The sequence below is a fragment of the Perognathus longimembris genome, chromosome 11, assembly GCF_023159225.1.
Source record: "Perognathus longimembris pacificus isolate PPM17 chromosome 11, ASM2315922v1, whole genome shotgun sequence".
NCBI lineage: Eukaryota > Metazoa > Chordata > Mammalia > Rodentia > Heteromyidae > Perognathus > Perognathus longimembris.
In genome coordinates this window covers 28,752,452-28,769,663 of record NC_063171.1, presented here as the reverse complement: position 1 = coordinate 28,769,663, position 17,212 = coordinate 28,752,452, and the positions used below count along the sequence as shown (strand labels likewise).

Genomic DNA, 17,212 nt, shown 5'->3' with positions numbered 1-17,212 from the left:
ATCAAGAAGTGAAAAGATCTTCCATGCTCCTCAATTGGCAGAATTAATATCATGAAAAATACAACACTGCCCAAAGTAATCTGCAAATTGAATGTAATGCCCATTCAAATGCCAACATCATCTTTTCAATTAAATAGAGAAAAACCACAAACTATAGAACCATAAAGGCTCTAAATCAATCCTTAGAAGACAAATGGTGGTGGAGACATAACAACACCAAACTTCAACCTTGCTGAGCTATAGTAATTAAAACAGATTGATACTAGTACAGAAATAGGCCTGAGGACCAATAGAACAGAATAGAAGACCCATAAATAAATTGGCAGACTTTTAATATTCAATGAAGGAACCAAAAACATAGGCTGGAAAAACCTCTTCAACAAATGGTGCTAGGGTAACTGGATATACACATGTCCACAAACAGAAAACTGAAAATGGACCCTTATCTATCACTACGCACCAGCATCAACTCCAATGGAGCCAAGACCTCAGGGTAGGACCTGAAACCATGCAACAATTACAGGAAGGAATGGAAGAAGCATTAGGACAGAAACATTAGGCAAAGGAAAGAAATTTGTAAGTAAAGATCCAGAAGCACAGCAAATCAAAGACTTAATAAATGGCACTGCAGCGCTTACACAGTATGGCTGGCGACATTAGCTAGCGCTCGCTCTACTGTCTCTAACGGGGAAGCAGTGGACTACAAGAGACTGAACTGTATCTGCCTCTATTTCCAACGGACTCATGATCAACTTTCGCTCACACACACACACACACACACACACACACACACACACACAAGCCAGGAAAATTTTATTAATCCTTTTTTTTTTTAAAAAAGTTAATATAAAATTATAGCAAAAAAAAGGAACCTGAACTTTACTAACAGCTGGAACAATTCGCAGCAGCGGCGGGAGAAGAGATTTAATTCAGTTAATTTTCTGTGGTTGTTGGTTGTTCGCTAGTCTCACAGTGATGGAAGCTGCACATTTTTTCAAAGGGACCGAGAAGCTGCTGGAGGTTTGGTTCTCCCAGCAGCAGCCCGACGCAAAAGGATCTGGGGATCTACGCACTATCCCTAGATCAGAACGGGATGTACTTTTGAAGGATGTGCAATGTTCAATCATAAGTGTGACAAAAATTGACAAGCAGGAAGCTTATGTACTCAGTGAGAGTAGCATGTTTGTCTCCAAGAGACGTTTCATTCTGAAGACATGTGGTACCACCCTCTTGCTGAAAGCACTGGTTCCCCGTTGAAGCTTGCTAGGGATTACAGTGGGTTTGACTCAATTCAAAGCTTCTTTTATTCTGGTAAGAATTTCATGAAGCCGTCTCACCAAGGATACCCACACAGGAATTTCCAGGAAGAAATAGAGTTTCTTAATGCAATTTTCCCAAATGGAGCAGCATATTGTACGGGACGGATGAATTCTGACTGTTGGTACTTGTACACTTTGGATTTCCCAGAGAGTCAGGTAATCAGCCAGCCAGATCAAACCCTGGAAATTTTGATGAGTGAGCTTGACCCAGCAGTTATGGACCAGTTCTACATGAAAGATGGTGTTACTGCAAAGGATATCACTCGTGAAAGTGGAATTCGTGACCTAATACCAGGTTCTGTCATTGATGCCACACTGTTCAATCCTTGTGGGTATTCAATGAATGGAATGAAATCAGATGGAACTTATTGGACTAGTCACATCACTCCAGAACCAGAATTTTCTTATGTTAGCTTTGAAACAAACTTAAGTCAGACCTCCTATGATGACCTGATCAGGAAAGTTGTGGAAGTCTTCAAGCCAGGAAAATTTGTGACCACCTTATTTGTTAATCAGAGTTCTAAATGTTGCACTGTGCTTTCTTCTCCTCAGAAGATTGAAGGCTTCAAACGTCTTGATTGCCAGAGTGCTATGTTCAATAATTACAATTTTGTTTTTACCAGTTTTGCTAAAAAGCAGCAACAACAGCAGAGTTGATTAAGAAAAATGAAGAAAAAATAAAAAAAAAGAAGACACATAGATGGTGGTGGCTGCTTCTAGACGTTGATAATGGGGATCATGATTTCCATAACCACCACCTTGTAGTTGCAAAAAGCCCTAGATGTAATGACAGTGTAATCATTTTGAAGTGTATGCATTATTATATCAAGGAGTTAGATGTCTTGCATGAATGCTCTCTTCTGTGTTTTGGTATTCTATGCCACTCTTGCTGTGAAATTGAAGTGCATGTAGAACATAACTTTTACTATAAGAAACTTTATAACACTTGTGAAAACAATTCAATGTGGTTTATGCACAGAATAATATTTCTGCAGGTATCATCCAAAATTCCCCACAGACAAGGCTTTTGTCCTCATTAGGTGTTGGCCTCAGCCTAACCATCTGGGACTGTTCTATTAAAATGCTGCCAGAATTTTACATCCAGTTACCTCCACTTTCTAGAACACATTCTCTACTAATGTTACTGAAACCAGTTTCTACATCTACAGATGTTTTTTGCAACAGCAATTAAAATTTTTCTTCCACAAGTTGGATCCTCATAGAATAATTCTAGTTACTCCTTTTGTGTGTCTTACTATTTTAATAATTGCTCTTGCGTTTGTAGTCTTGTGATTGGTTTCTTCCCTCACCATGGTGTCTTCTCCCTCTGCCCCTCATATAAAGCAATACACTGTTACACTGTGGGTTTATATACAAATCTCATACCCCAGAGGGGGAAGCAGGGAGATGCTTCCTGAATTGAATTTTTTTTCAAGGGTATCGGAATTTTACCTCCTTTGTTGGCATGGGCTCTTTTAAAAAAAGTAGCAAAGTTGAATGTATAAATTCTTTTGAATCATATCTACCCAGCAAGAACCTATAGAAAAATTATAGATTTTCAGTGTACTCTGTAAACAATCCAACCATGCTCTACTCTTAAGTAAATTGGATTGGCTTCTAATGGAATATACTAACTTGTTAAGTACTGGTAGAAAAGAACTTATCACTGAGTATGTAAGCAAGGACATTTAGCATAAAGGTTATCTGTTCAGCTTGGATCATTTACCTTATACTTTGAGCAGCCGCTGCCACTAATTTTCATTAGTAATCTCTACTATAAACTAGAGTTCAGAACAGAGTAAGTGGCTTTTTCATCTTGTGGCTTAAAGTTCTGTGATGCACGTGAGATGTTGATTCTTCCTGTTCCTGTGTGGTCTTTTTACCATGGCAGTCACAGGACAAATAATGTCCAGAAGGAGAACTGTCAGGCTATTCATACAACTATGTGACAGGATTTTTAATGAATAAAACACACCAAAATTTCATAAATACTCATCTAGAAATGTAGACTTTCAAGAGTTGGCATCTTTTAAGCTATATTTGCAAAAACTGGTAATCAAGCAACTGAGAGAAGAGTAAAGTTAACTAAATTTTATATTTATTGTCCACAATATTTTCTTGATAATTTGTGGATTGATGCAGTGATGTTTTATTCCTTCTGTATTTATAAATGAAACACCTTTTGTTAGTGTTTCTAAACAATACCTACTTGGTTTGAGATCAAGTGATTGGAACACTGTTGACTTTTATTTTAAGCATGCTGTTGATTGAACATTTAATTGAACCTTTCAATTAGCTTTATCCATTTGATTCTTACTGAGCACAGCACCTAATGTTGAGATTTGCTCTGTTGGGAGGATTTTGTTCTTGAACAGTATCCCTGTAGATTTTGATGACATTTTTGGCTTGAGGTCTGGTTTTTCTTTTACTAATATAATTAAGAGTTCTAATGTTGAAAACTTGCACACATTTATGTGGAGCAAAGCTTAGAAAGATGAGAACTATAGATTTGAATAGAAATTTATCCTCGCGTGGTAAAGGAGGGAAATTTTTGGTGTCATAATTTCTCTCTTCATTGATTGGTGTTGGACTTTAATCAGTTGAAATGTATTTCTGTACCAATGTAAGCTTCAATAAAAAATTTGCGTAATTGTCTAGACAAAAAGAAATAAATGGCACTGCAACCAACTAAAAAGTTTCTGCACTGCAGATATAGTCAACATGCTAAAAAAAAATACAGCCTACAGAATGGGAGAAGATTTTTGCCAGCTACACATCAGAGAATGTCTTAATATCCAGAACATACAGAGAACTTAAAAACTAAAATCTCAAAAGAACAAAAACTCCATTAATAAATGAACTAAAGAGAATTTTCTCAGAGGAAATAAAAATGGCCAATAGATGCAGGAGTAAATGCTCAACATCTCTGGCCATAAAGGAAATGCAAATCAAAACAACATCGAGATTCCATCTCATGCCAATTACAAAAAATAAAAATAAACAGATGCTATCAGTTTGATAATAAAAATTTGAAAAATAAATAAATAAATAAATAAAAAGATGCTAGTGAGGATGTAGCCAAAAGGGAACCATCATACATTGTTGGTAGAAATGTAAACTTGTTCACACACTGTAGAAAGCAGTACAGAAGTTCCTTTAAACAAAATAAACATAGAACTACCCTATAATCCAGCAATTCTACTACTGAGAATTTATCTAAAAGATTACAGTCCAGGATAAACCACCAGCACAAACATGTTTATTGCGGCACTATTCACTAGTCAAGGTACAGAATGAACCCAGATGTTCCTTCTTGGATGAATGGATCAAGAAAACATTGTATATATAAAAATGGAATTTTATTCATCCCTTAAAAAGAATGATATTGTACCATTTGTGAAGAAATGAAAAGACCTGGAAAAAATATGTTAAGGGTGGGCTGGGGATATAGCCTAGTGGCAAGAGTGCCTGCCTCGGATACACGAGGCCCTAGGTTCGATTCCCCAGCACCATATATACAGAAAACGGCCAGAAGCGGCGCTGTGGCTCAAGTGGCAGAGTGCTAGCCTTGAGCGGGAAGAAGCCAGGGACAGTGCTCAGGCCCTGAGTCCAAGGCCCAGGACTGGCAAAAAAAAATATATATATATATATATATGTTAAGGGAAATAAGTCAGGCCCAGAGAGACAAAAGATGTATGTTTCCCCTTATATGTGGAAGCTAGATTTATCTTATGAACTGATAAATAAATGTGTTAAGTGATATGCAAGTAAATACAAATGTATAAACTGAAATATGGTAGAGTCAAGGGAGACAAATGGCCTAATTCCTCAGAAAGACAAACTCAAAGAGCAACAAAATAAGCATCAGGAAGAGAATACTTGAAAGTGATGAGGTAGGGTCAAAGGGGAAAGAGATAGACAAATGAAGAGGAGAAGAGAGGGAAATTCAGTCACAAATTCAATGTATATCCTTCAAAATTAAGAAGAATGAGAGAACGGGTGGGTATAGGAGGAATGGATGAGAATGTTGAAAGGTGTGACATTGATCAAGTTGCATTATATTCATAAATTGCTTTGTTAAATGGCAAGTCCTTTGTACAACTTTGAAGATAATAATTAAAAGGCAGCTTTTCCCTTCTAATGGAGCATCAACTGGAATACTCAGAAAATCTTGCTTGAGGTAGAAGTCAGCCCAAAACTAGTATGGCTGGCCAGAAAGAATACAAATGTAAGACCTAAAATTACCAAATTATTTTCAAGCAACTTCAGAAGAAGGCTTAAAATGTTTTTGGTATTCTCTGCTTCTATCTGGAATATAATATTAGAGGATAGATTTACCCTCCAGTGAGAAATACATATGTCCAGATTTATTGGACATTAGCTACGAAAGGACAATGAAATCTACCAGATGACACAGTGGGAACAAATTGTGTTCAATAATTTTCTGAATGTATCCCCTACAGTAAAGTTCTGGACAGGATGGAGTAACTCAGTGATCCTACTATGCTGAAGAGACAGTCTAACAGGGAATGGTATTAGTAGTGTAGTAATAACAGTGCCAAAAAACAAGTGTGCAAGAAAGAGAATACAAGACCTGCAAAGGGCCTCCTTCAGTATTCAGCTGAGGACTGATGAGAACATGCATTCAAAGAATCTACTTGACAACTCATGGGTGGGAATGGGAAGGAAGGAATGAGTGAAGGAGGGAACAGATGTTGCTAAACAAAAAGAACCTAGTGTACATATCACCCGAAATGGATAAAATGAATTCATGTTTAAAGTTCATAAACTTCACAAGCTATGTAAAGTAGAATGACAATTTTTTATCATTGTGAAAGCTAAATGTATTTTGTGAAATGTATGTAATAACTTAAACCCAATTAAAAAATAAAAAAGATTCTACTTGAAGCTCAGGGAGGTAGGAGAGATACCAGAAGTTACTACAGGATAAAACAGCAGCAACCAAACCCCCGTGAGCGCAAAAAGGCTAGTAACAGTGCCAGGGGCTATAAGTCAGAATGGAAAGGGAAGGAATACTACCAAACTAATTCTAAGAAGCTAGCATTATGCTTATGCCACCACTAGATAAGCACAAAAAATAATAGAAAAGAACTGTAGAACAATATCTTTGATGAACAGAGAACCAAAAGAATTCCACAAAATACTTGTAACCCTAATTAAACAATGCATAAACGCGATCATATGCCATAAAAAAATGGATTTCGTTTCAGCGATTCAAAGAAGCTTTCAACACACATAAATAAATCAAAATAATATAATACATCATGGACAGAAATCACATGATCGTTTCAATTAATGCAGAAGTAACCTTTGTCAAAATTCAATTTAATTTCATGATAAAAGCAAAAAATCCCTTCGATCCATACCTACCATACTACAAAATTTAACTCAATAAAATAATAGTTACCAAAGTTGAGAAAGGGTGGCTGGAATATAGAGACCACAATGTTAATGGATACAGAGGTGCACTGAACAGTTACTCCTAATGCTCTTTTTCAGAGTAGGATAACTGTGGTTGACAATTAATTGAATAATTCAAAGTATCTAGAACAGATGATTTTGAATATTTCAATACAAGAAATGACAAATATCTGAGGGAATGGAAATGCCAGTTATCCAAAATATTGAATGCCTGTATTGAAATATTATGTTGTGTCTCATAAATATTTTATGTATGGGATATACTTTTAAATCTCAATATCTTCAAATAAATTCTAAACGTTAATTCAAAATAATATAGAACTAAATGTAAACTACAAAAGAGTAAACCTAGGATAAAACCTTTAGTATTGGGCTTTGGGTTAGGAAAAGATTTCTGAGATACAATAGTAACTGCATGATACACAAATTTAAAAATACTAATTAAGTCTTTCTGCTAAGCCATACACTAGGAGAAAATACTTGCTGATTACATATCTGATGAAAGTGTCATACCTCTAATTTACCAATTACATATAAAACTCAGTAAGGGAAGAGACCACCAAAATAAAAAGTTAAAATAAAATTAAATAGTCATTTTACAGAGTACACCAAGTGATGTTCATATATAATCATTAAGGAAATGCAAACTAAAACTACAATGAGATACTAATACAACCTCATTAAAATGCCTAAAATTGAAACAAATGACCATACAATGTGTTGTTAAAGATGCATCGCAACTGGAACTCCAATACTTTGACATTGCTCAGGGAATTTAACATGGCAATATCCTAAACATTTAAACATATATTAACCTTATGATCAAATCACTGTACAAGTTGGTATCTCCCTAAGAAAATATCCATATGAACCCTTACATATGATGATTTGTGGTTCTTCAGTTTGTAACAACTCCAAACTGGAAACGATATGAATGTCTGTCAACAAGTGGATGGATAGCCTGTGACAAATACAGTACAATAGTATTCATCAGTAAAAATGAATGAACTATTGATCCAGGCAAGAACATGGATCAGTTGCAATAGTTCAGCAGACAAAAAAATCTCATTGAAAAGAGTAGACATTTTATCATTTATATAAAATAAGAACACTCAAAATTGACAGAGAGATGACAGGAAGCAGGTTGATGGCTGCCTTGGAGACATGTAGAGGGAGCAAGTTTGACAAGTTAAAAAAAGGACAAGGGAAGTTTTAAGCAATAAATGTGTCCACACATGTACACATACACAAAAAATAACTAACTAGTCTACTTAAAGTGTTATAGGTAAATTATATTTCAATTAAGCTATTGAACAAACAAAATTCTTTAACAATCACTTTTCCTGACTTTCTTAGTGTATTATTCCTTAGGTCTTTTGAAAACGTCTCCAACTTTGTTCTCTAACCACTAAACCTCCCAGCTTATCAATACATTTTTCTGTGCACTGGACAATCCATCCGATGGTCTAAATAAATTAGATAGCTGATCAACTTATTAATATTATTTGTGCCTTTCTTATTTCACATGACCTCTTAAACACTTTATAAGTTCTGGGTTAGTGGCAATTTTATGTGACTAAGCTATGAACAGAGTGTTAGATATTCAGAATACATTAGGTCTACAGGATTAGGAAGGAAAAGGGAATTAGAAATAACAATGTCCTGGTTGGAACTAGTGAGCAAATAGATCCTGAAACTCTTTTTCCTTTATGCAGGGGACACAGATACCCTGAAAAGAACCAAGAATGATGGGTCCAGAATGAATGACTTTCTGCTTTCTTTTGATTCACAAGCCCTACCCCAAACCATGAACGAATACAAAACCAAAATTGCTCAGGTATCTTACCCTACTTTTTCCCCTGTGGTTTCTGATTTATACATGTTATTACTCTTCATGGTGACTTGCTTCAACAAAGCTTATATTTTTTAATATCTTCATATAGTTCAAAGAATTTAGTGAGGCAAAGGGTTAGTACAATACCTTTTCCCTGGATTTCATTTCTATTTGTAAAATTGGTCTATTATTATCAGTAGAGCAGTTTATATTATCTCATTTAATGGTGATCAAATATAAATGAGATAGAAATTTCCTAATTACACTTGCTTTTATTTAATTCATATATAATTCCCTAAAAAATGGTGTGTTTCTTAGCCTTCATTCTTTTTTTGTTTTATTTATTATCAAAGTGATGTACAGAGGGGTTACAGTTTCATACTTAAAGCAATGAGTACATTTCTTATCAAACTTGTTACCCCCTCCCTCATTTTTCTCCCACCTTCACCCCTCCCCAGTTCCCTCCCCCATCCCGAGTTGTACAGTTGGTTTACAGCATATTGTTTTGTAAGTACTGCTGTTGCATTTCTTAGCCTTTATTCTTGTAATCCAGCATTTGGGACACTGGAGGCCAGCTTTGGCTACTGGATATGACCCTGTTCTAACAAATAGTGGAGAAGATATCTGATTATCTAACAAAATTAGTAAAGCTACTAATTTGCAGGCTTGCCAATACTGTCATAAATGTCAGAATGACATTATAAATGTTTTTGCTTAAAAGAGCTAGTTAATGAAAAAAGCAGTTCATATGATAAGCATCAGTACTAAATAATTTTTATATCGTCCTCACCTTTGGGAGAGTCGTGAGGCTCTATATAGCTCTGCATCCTCTCTCTATGTCTTCAAAGTGCTTAGGTTTCATTCAGAGGCTCTGGAAGTTATCCATTGCTAGGGCCAGCCTGAAAAGGTTGAACCAGAATGAACGTCTAGTCATCCATATTGCAGCTAGTAGCTCAGTGAAACTGTGAGGGTGCCTCAGGCTACCTCATCCCTCCGGGTAGGAAGGCTTCTCAACTACACACATACAACTCAGTGATTCTTCCCCCAGGGCTGAAGTGGTTGGAATTGTGGGAGGCTGAGGATGTACTGAAGCAATGCATCTAAGGTGATTTGGCTTTTCCCAAGTGCTTCTTGAGGCTTACTCCCACCTTCTCATCTTGGTGTTCTTTCCCATCTGAATTCAGCGTCAATTGGGCCTAGAAACTTGCTCCTGGAGAGTTATATGTAGACCATAATTGATAAAGCAAACTACTCTTTGATACAATCTTGTGCCACATCACATGTGTAGCTTCCCATTCTTGTACTGGCTGTTCTATCAATAATCACTTCTTCAATTCTCAGACAGACAGTAGAGTAAAAATTTTATTGAGTAAACAATTATTCAAGAGAATAGTCTCATTTTCTTTTGTCTTTCTCCCACAAGGTTTTACTCCTGATGTCACTGTAACTGATTTTGGTACCCTGGGTATTATATATATATATATATATATATATATATATATATATATATATTTTAAACTAGAGAAGGGAAGGGGAACATCAAAATGGAGAGACAAAGGGTAAAAGGTAAACCAATGCAATAGCAATACTTACAAAACTATATGCTGTAATCCAATTGTACAACTCATGGAGGAGAGGGAAGCAGAGAAGGGTGAAGCAGGGAGAGAAATGAGGGAAGACATAACAAGTTTGATAAGAAATGTACTAACTGCTTTATGTATGATATTGTAACCCCTCTGTACAATAAATAAATAAATAAGTTTGACAATAAATTTTAAAAAAAACATGAGGAGGGAGGAGGTTGTAACTTTTACATTTCATTCCATTGTTTTCTGTGTTGTTTTACAGCACAAAGAAATACTTAGGTATATTTGTAAAAATTCCTAGAAGGAGAAAATGAAGTGTCTACTTCATTTTCATAGGGAAAAAAATTGTTTCTTTTCATTGTAGCTCTTATACCCCAGTCATGAAATATGGAACTCCCTTCTCTCCCTGCTTTTTAATCTCCCTCTAAGAAAAAGTTCACATTGTTGACTTACCTTAATTCTCGCACTCCTCACCCCCTGCATCTTCCAATAGCCACACTTATTTTTTTATCTGAACAAACTCACTTACAAGAGCTGAAAGAGTTCCTAATAAGACTTGACAGCAAAGTTGTTTTAAAGTTGGAAGAAAAACTAAAAATAATCATTCTGGGACAATAGATATCATTGAAAATATTTTTTAAAAAATTTAGGGACTGGGAATATGGCCTAGTGGCAAGAGTGCTTGCCTCCTACATATGAAGCTCTCTGTTCAATTCCCCAGCACCACATATATGGAAAACGGCCAGAAGGGGCGCTGTGGCTCAGGTGGCAGAGTGGTAGCCTTGAGCAGGAAGAAGCCAGGGATGGTGCTCAGGTCCTGAGTCCAAGGCCCAGGACTGGCCAAAAAAAAAAAAAAAAAAAAAAAAAAAAAAAAAAAAAATTTTAATCAGTGGAAGGACTTTATGAACTTATGACTCATGAAAATCTAGTGCTCCTGCTTGGCTCTTGAGCAACCCCTAAAATGTCTGAATTTAGTTGTCTTAAAAGACAACTATTATTATCTTATTATTATTATTTTATTATCTTTAGTTCACAAAGGAGTTTCCATTAAACAAAGCAGCATATGAATACAGTGCTTCTTTATCAATATCACCCTTTCTTACCTACTACCTCTCCACCTACCCCCAACCCTAGCTTTTCCTAATTTGGTAGGACCTACATTGAATTCTTGACTGCGTTCTCTCCCCTTTCTCCCTCTTCAGTCATCTACTTCTCACACCTTGATCCCACTCCACCCCTTTCAAGTACAGTACCTGCTTCCTGTTTTTTATTTTGTTGAACTTTGCCTTTCTAAGGAATTACATTATTTGATTTCTCCCTTGACTCTACCTTTCCCTTAATACATTTGTATGTACTTGTATACCTCCCAACATTTAGCTGTCTTTTTTATGCTGTGAGCTCTGAGGTCATAGCTCTCTCGGTTTCAGAGTGTAGGACAACACTTACTGCCTTCCTTACTGACTGACTTTGTGTGGAATCTCCTGAAGAAACTCTCTTCACCTGATTATACAACTGCATGTGAGGCAGCAACCATGCTGAGGCTGACGCTGGAGTCTCATGCCCAGAAGGTCACTATGGTAAGATGCTTCGTGATGAGTAGGAGACCTTTTCTCTCAAGTGTTTTGCCATGTGTCCACTTCTTTTGCACATATTTCTTACCTTTGTTTATTATGCCACGTTAATAAGGCTTCTGGCAAAATATTTCAAGCATATAGAAAAGTTTCACCTATCAAAATATTGTGCCATATTTGCTCCACTTTGAAATAAAAATATAACACTAAGAGAGCACAATTGTGGTTGAAATCCCCTGTACAGCAATTAAGGAAGATTTTCAAGGACACTTAGCTTGATGCAGAGCTGATTGCATAATTTATGGGGCCAATGCAAAAATAAATATAAATATGGCAAAATATGCTTGTGACACTTTTTATGCCTTTTCTCTCTCATCTCTCATTCTCAATTACTCAGTGTGTGCTTATTTGTTATTAATGTTTTTATAAGTAAGGAAACATTTAAAAAATTTCGATTATTATCACACATCTGGCTGGTCATATTTATATTGTATAATTTTGGTTGCAAGTATAAATATAATAATATATAACTCACATGCTGTATTTTATAACTTATACATGAATGGATTTTTTTATTCTTCTTAGAGGAGTAGAAACACTACACACTACTGCCTCAACTGTCTTTTATTTCACTTCTTAACTTTCACACAGTCTACTAACAAACATTATTGGCCTCCAGCTTAATGATGAGTAAGGAAAGACTGAAAAGAATTGATGAGTTTCTTTTCAGTCTTGTTTTTTCATATAAGTGGGGAGCTGGGGGATTGTTTGAGGATCCTTGGACTCTAAACAGATTAAGCAGCTAGCTTGTTTATTACTTGCTCTAAAGTGCCAATACACACACGCGCACGTGTAGACACACACACACACACACACACCAAGTATTGTATACTCACATTCTTTTTTCCCCCTTTAATTGAAAGGTAAGAGTTTATATAACAGGAAAGAACATTTTAAACACCTTGATGTCCTACCATTCCATAAGAAAAAGGGAAAGGTTGGAATAAGGTTTACTATGTTGTATTCTAGTAAATGGAGGTGGGGGGTGGCCATTTTTCTTCATTTCTTCACAACAATAATCACTTTGCAAGTGGAAAACTGTACTTATATTTCCCCTTGTACAACTATGCTGTTTGTTTGTAATTGCCTATGCTGGGCAGTGGTAGCTCAAACCTGTAATCTAATTATTCAGGAGGCTGAGATCTGGATCATGGTTCAAAGCCATCCTGGGCAGGAAAGGCCATGAGACTCTTATCTTCAGTTAACCACCTAAAAGCCAGAAGTGAACTGTGGCTCACATGGTAGAGCGCTAGCCTTAAGCAAAAAGCTCAGGGACAGTGCCCAGGCCCTGAGATCAAGTCCCAGCAACGGCACACACAAAAATTACCCGTGTGTATTTTTATAAAGGAAAAATATGTCATGCTTTTTACCTAGGAATAAAGTTTTCCAAAAAGGAAAAAAAAAAGAATTGATGAGTTTCTTGGTGTTTTGTGTTGCTACACTAGAACACCTGAAAGTGAATAAGTTATAATGAATAATTTCTTATAGTTCTGGAAGCTGTGAAATCCAAGGTCAAGAAGTCTATACCTGGCTGGGGATATAGCCTAGTGGCAAGAGTGCCTGCCTCGGATACACGAGGCCCTAGGTTCGATTCCCCAGCACCACATATACAGAAAACGGCCAGAAGCGGCGCTGTGGCTCAAGTGGCAGAGTGCTAGCCTTGAGCGGGAAGAAGCCAGGGACAGTGCTCAGGCCCTGAGTCCAAGGCCCAGGACTGGCCAAAAAAAAAAAAAAAAGAAGTCTATACCTAGCAAAGGCTTTCTTCATGCATCATCTTAGGGCAGAAGAGACTACAACAAGAGGGCCAAATGCATCCTTCAGTCAGGGAGTAGGCCCACAATAACCCACGCCTGTGGATTAGGAACATTAATCTAGTATGCGGGTTTTCCCACATACAGAGGTGATTTTTGAAAGGTGGTTTCAAATGCTGGGGTCAAATTCTAGCTATAATTCTCTTTCTTTTTCTTTCCTCCTGTGTCTCCTGTTTCCTTCCTTAGGCCCTGCAATTTCAGTAAGATGCCCACTCATTTTATTTTTCCAACGAAGTCCCTCACATCACTGGAATTCTATGTAACACTGCACATGCCACAAAGTACTCACCTATTTCCATTGTCTTTTGAGCTCCATTGTCCCACCAGGGGTGGCTTACAAACCACAAACTAAAAGATAAAGTGACTGAAAATTTCAAAATAGCAACGACACAGTTCTAAATAAAGTGAGAGGAACTTCTGAGAATTGATTCCTGTGCGTATACGTAAGGCACAGGCCCATGATAGCCTCAGTGGTGGCCTATGGGCTGACCTCCCAGTTTCATCTCCTGACCCAGTAGTAAGCTCAGAGCTTAGTTCCAATTCAAAGCAGGAAAGGAAACATAACACCTCATTGAGAAATCTCAATTCCACCACAGACAGCAACACTGCAGGGCAACAACCAGAGGGGAAAACAGGTCTATAGTCATCTCCTTGATAAACAGAATTCTCCTCTGACAGAATAGGAAAAAGCGCTCAACTGGATGCAGGATGGCACCTTCAAGAAGAAGAGGAGCCAAACAGGAAATCAGATATGTACAGCTGTGTATCACTAACCGCAGAGAAAAGGAACAAAAAGTGGGATTTGTCCATTTAACCTACACTTCACCCAAGACCCCACAAACAATTGAAATCATTCCTGCTCTAAAGAATATTCTAAAGTCAATTATAAAAAAAATACTGTGCACTGTTAAAAAACAGCCCTGAAAATCCTCAAGTCCTTGGGAAGTAAGAGATTGACATGCCTATAATTGAACTACTAGCAACCCTCTGGCTTGTAGTCAAGGTGTTCTGCTTTTCAACAGAAAGACTACAACACAAAGGCTCTCTAATCCCTTGTGAAGCAGCCCATAAAGAAGAATAGTTTAGTATCTCTGGTTTTGAGTTCATCTTGGGGAACAACTGGTACTGGACAATCTTGGCTACTTAACACTTTTTTCTTTTTGTTTCTGTTGTATCACTGATTTAAAGTACATTCCAAGTCTAGATAGAACTTTCCTTGATCAAGAAGGAATAAAAAAGGGGAGGGGAGAAGAAGGGAGAAAAATGAGGGAGGAGACAACAAGTTTGATAAGAAATGTACTCACTGTCTTATGTATGAAATTGTAACCTCTCTGTACACCACTTTGACAATAAATAAATTTAAAAAAAAAGAAATTACACAGTTAGGTTTAAAAAAAGAAGGAATAAAAAGGAAAATAACATGGGCTGAGAGTATGGCCTAGTGGCAAGAGTGCTTGCCTCCTACACATGAAGCTCTCAGTTCGATTCCCCAGCACCACATATATGGAAAACGGCCAGAGGGGGCGCTGTGACTCAAGTGGCAGAGTGCTAGCCTTGAGCAAGAAGAGGCCAGGGACAGGGCTCAGGCCCTGAGTCCAAGGCCCAGGACTGGCCAACAAAAAAGGAAAATAACATAACATAAAGTGTATGAATCTTCAAGATTTGGGGCTCGGTATATATCATTCTGAATTTTTCCTTTCATACTTTTAATATTTCAATTCTTTTAATCTATAGACTCAACTATTTAATTTTTTTTAAGTATTGAAGTAAATGCTCCCATTGTTATTTTGTCCAATTGTTTAGGCTCTTCTTTAAAGATTTGAAATACAAACAGGTTTTCCTTAACTAAGCCTGTAAGTATTTAATCAAATGTAGCTTCCAAAAACACATTCTTTTTTTTTTTTTGGCCAGTCCTGGGCCTTGGACTCAGGGCCTGAGCACTGTCCCTGGCTTCTTCCCGCTCAAGGCTAGCACTCTGCCACCTGAGCCACAGCGCCCCTTCTGGCCGTTTTTCTGTATATGTGGTGCTGGGGAATCGAACCTAGGGCCTTGTGTATCCGAGGCAGGCACTCTTGCCACTAGGCCATATCCCCAGCCCCCAAAAACACATTCTTAATGGGAATTTTACCAATATCTATTAATACATGGCTTCATGCCTTATCTAAATAAATATTTTGTATTGTTTGATACATGTAAATATAATTTATGCTAGTGCCTATTTGTGTGTTAATTGCTAATTTGGTCATTATAAGAGAGACTGAAGTCTCACATTCAAGAAATGCTTTGGTTTCAAGGTGACATGAGACTCTTGGTGACCTGTAGAATTTCTTCTCCAGGTATCTAAGATTGTGGATGCCATTTATCAGCAAATCAGTGGAGATTTTGCTCACACAATGAAACATGCTTTGCTGCAGGTTATCACTTTGTTGACCCGCACTTCACCCAAGAAAGTCATCTTTCAACTCATGGACTATCCACTCCCAGCAGACAAGTAAGGCTCTTCCATAGCTTGCCCCTTGGCACACGTTTGTTCCCAGGCTGCATTGCAAATGGACAGAGGCTTGAATCCCACCTATCAGTCTGGCCTGATTTACATTTTCTGAAAGAGATCTATTTTTGTGTCCAATAGGATGCCTATAGGGCTAAATAAGATCATGTTCATAACTTCACACAATGTTTGACCCCCAAAGTAATGATCGATGTTGCTATTATTCAACCAGTTTCGTTGCATATCCTATAAGAACAAACTCTCTTCAAAGTGGTAATGGATTCTCTTTTGTATGTCCATTTATGAATTCACTCACTCATTTTTCTTGAGGGAAAATAAACATGGACTTGTTTCTTTTTTCTTATTTAGAGAGGAGAGACATAGTATTTAATGATAAAATAAGTATATGAAAAATCCCTGATACTTAATTTCCTCATCTGTAAAATATTTTTACTATTTTTACTTATTAAGCTGTCATATGACTAACAAGTTACTACTACTTCTGAAAGGGCATTGAAATCAACAATGTTCTTAACAATTACGTAACTATTTTTTTCTATCTGAAAGAATGTTAAGGGGAAGTTTGAACTCACAAAGAATTTTACTAAGAACTTCATGGGACTCAAGTATTTTCTCATTCAAGTATGGAGTGCCCACGTGTATAAAGTATTATGGCCCTCAAGTTTGTGGTGGTTGTTATATTTGGGAGAAATAAACCCACATAGACATATGATTTAAAAATAGTACAAATAGTATGTACTGTGGAGGTAGAGAATGAAGACATGTTTAGAGTTAACAACATGAAGAAATTTTCTAATGGGCCTTACATATGTGGGGTGGAAAATGCCAGGATTTGAAGTTAAGTTAAACTTAGAGAAACATGAAAGCATCTGGTCAACAAGAAGGTATCAATAACTGGTAAGAAAATGCAAGAGGGTGTGTCAGATTTGATGCACATAGGGTCCTCAGCAGGAGCCCCACAGATAAGAACCATTAGGCAACAGGTTCCACACGGTTGGCTTATTCCAGGATATCAGGACCTACGCAGGAAGTCTGAGCAATAGACTTCAGGGCCAGGCACAGATGGACAAAGTATCAGGA

The 17,212-nt window shown here is 37.0% G+C and overlaps 1 protein-coding gene and 1 pseudogene across 1 annotated transcript in view; both read left to right on the top strand.

Annotated features, from left to right (window-relative positions):
- The window catches only part of Mroh9 (maestro heat like repeat family member 9), a 51,271-nt gene that overhangs the window by 14,613 nt on the left and 19,446 nt on the right, over positions 1 to 17,212 (top strand). Inside the window, exons 7-9 of the mRNA XM_048356674.1 lie at positions 8,477 to 8,598; positions 11,609 to 11,758; positions 15,960 to 16,114. Of these exons, the coding sequence (XP_048212631.1) occupies positions 8,477 to 8,598; positions 11,609 to 11,758; positions 15,960 to 16,114 (427 nt within the window). The remainder of the gene's footprint in view (positions 1 to 8,476; positions 8,599 to 11,608; positions 11,759 to 15,959; positions 16,115 to 17,212) is intronic.
- Positions 976 to 1,976, top strand: LOC125359139 (annotated as a pseudogene).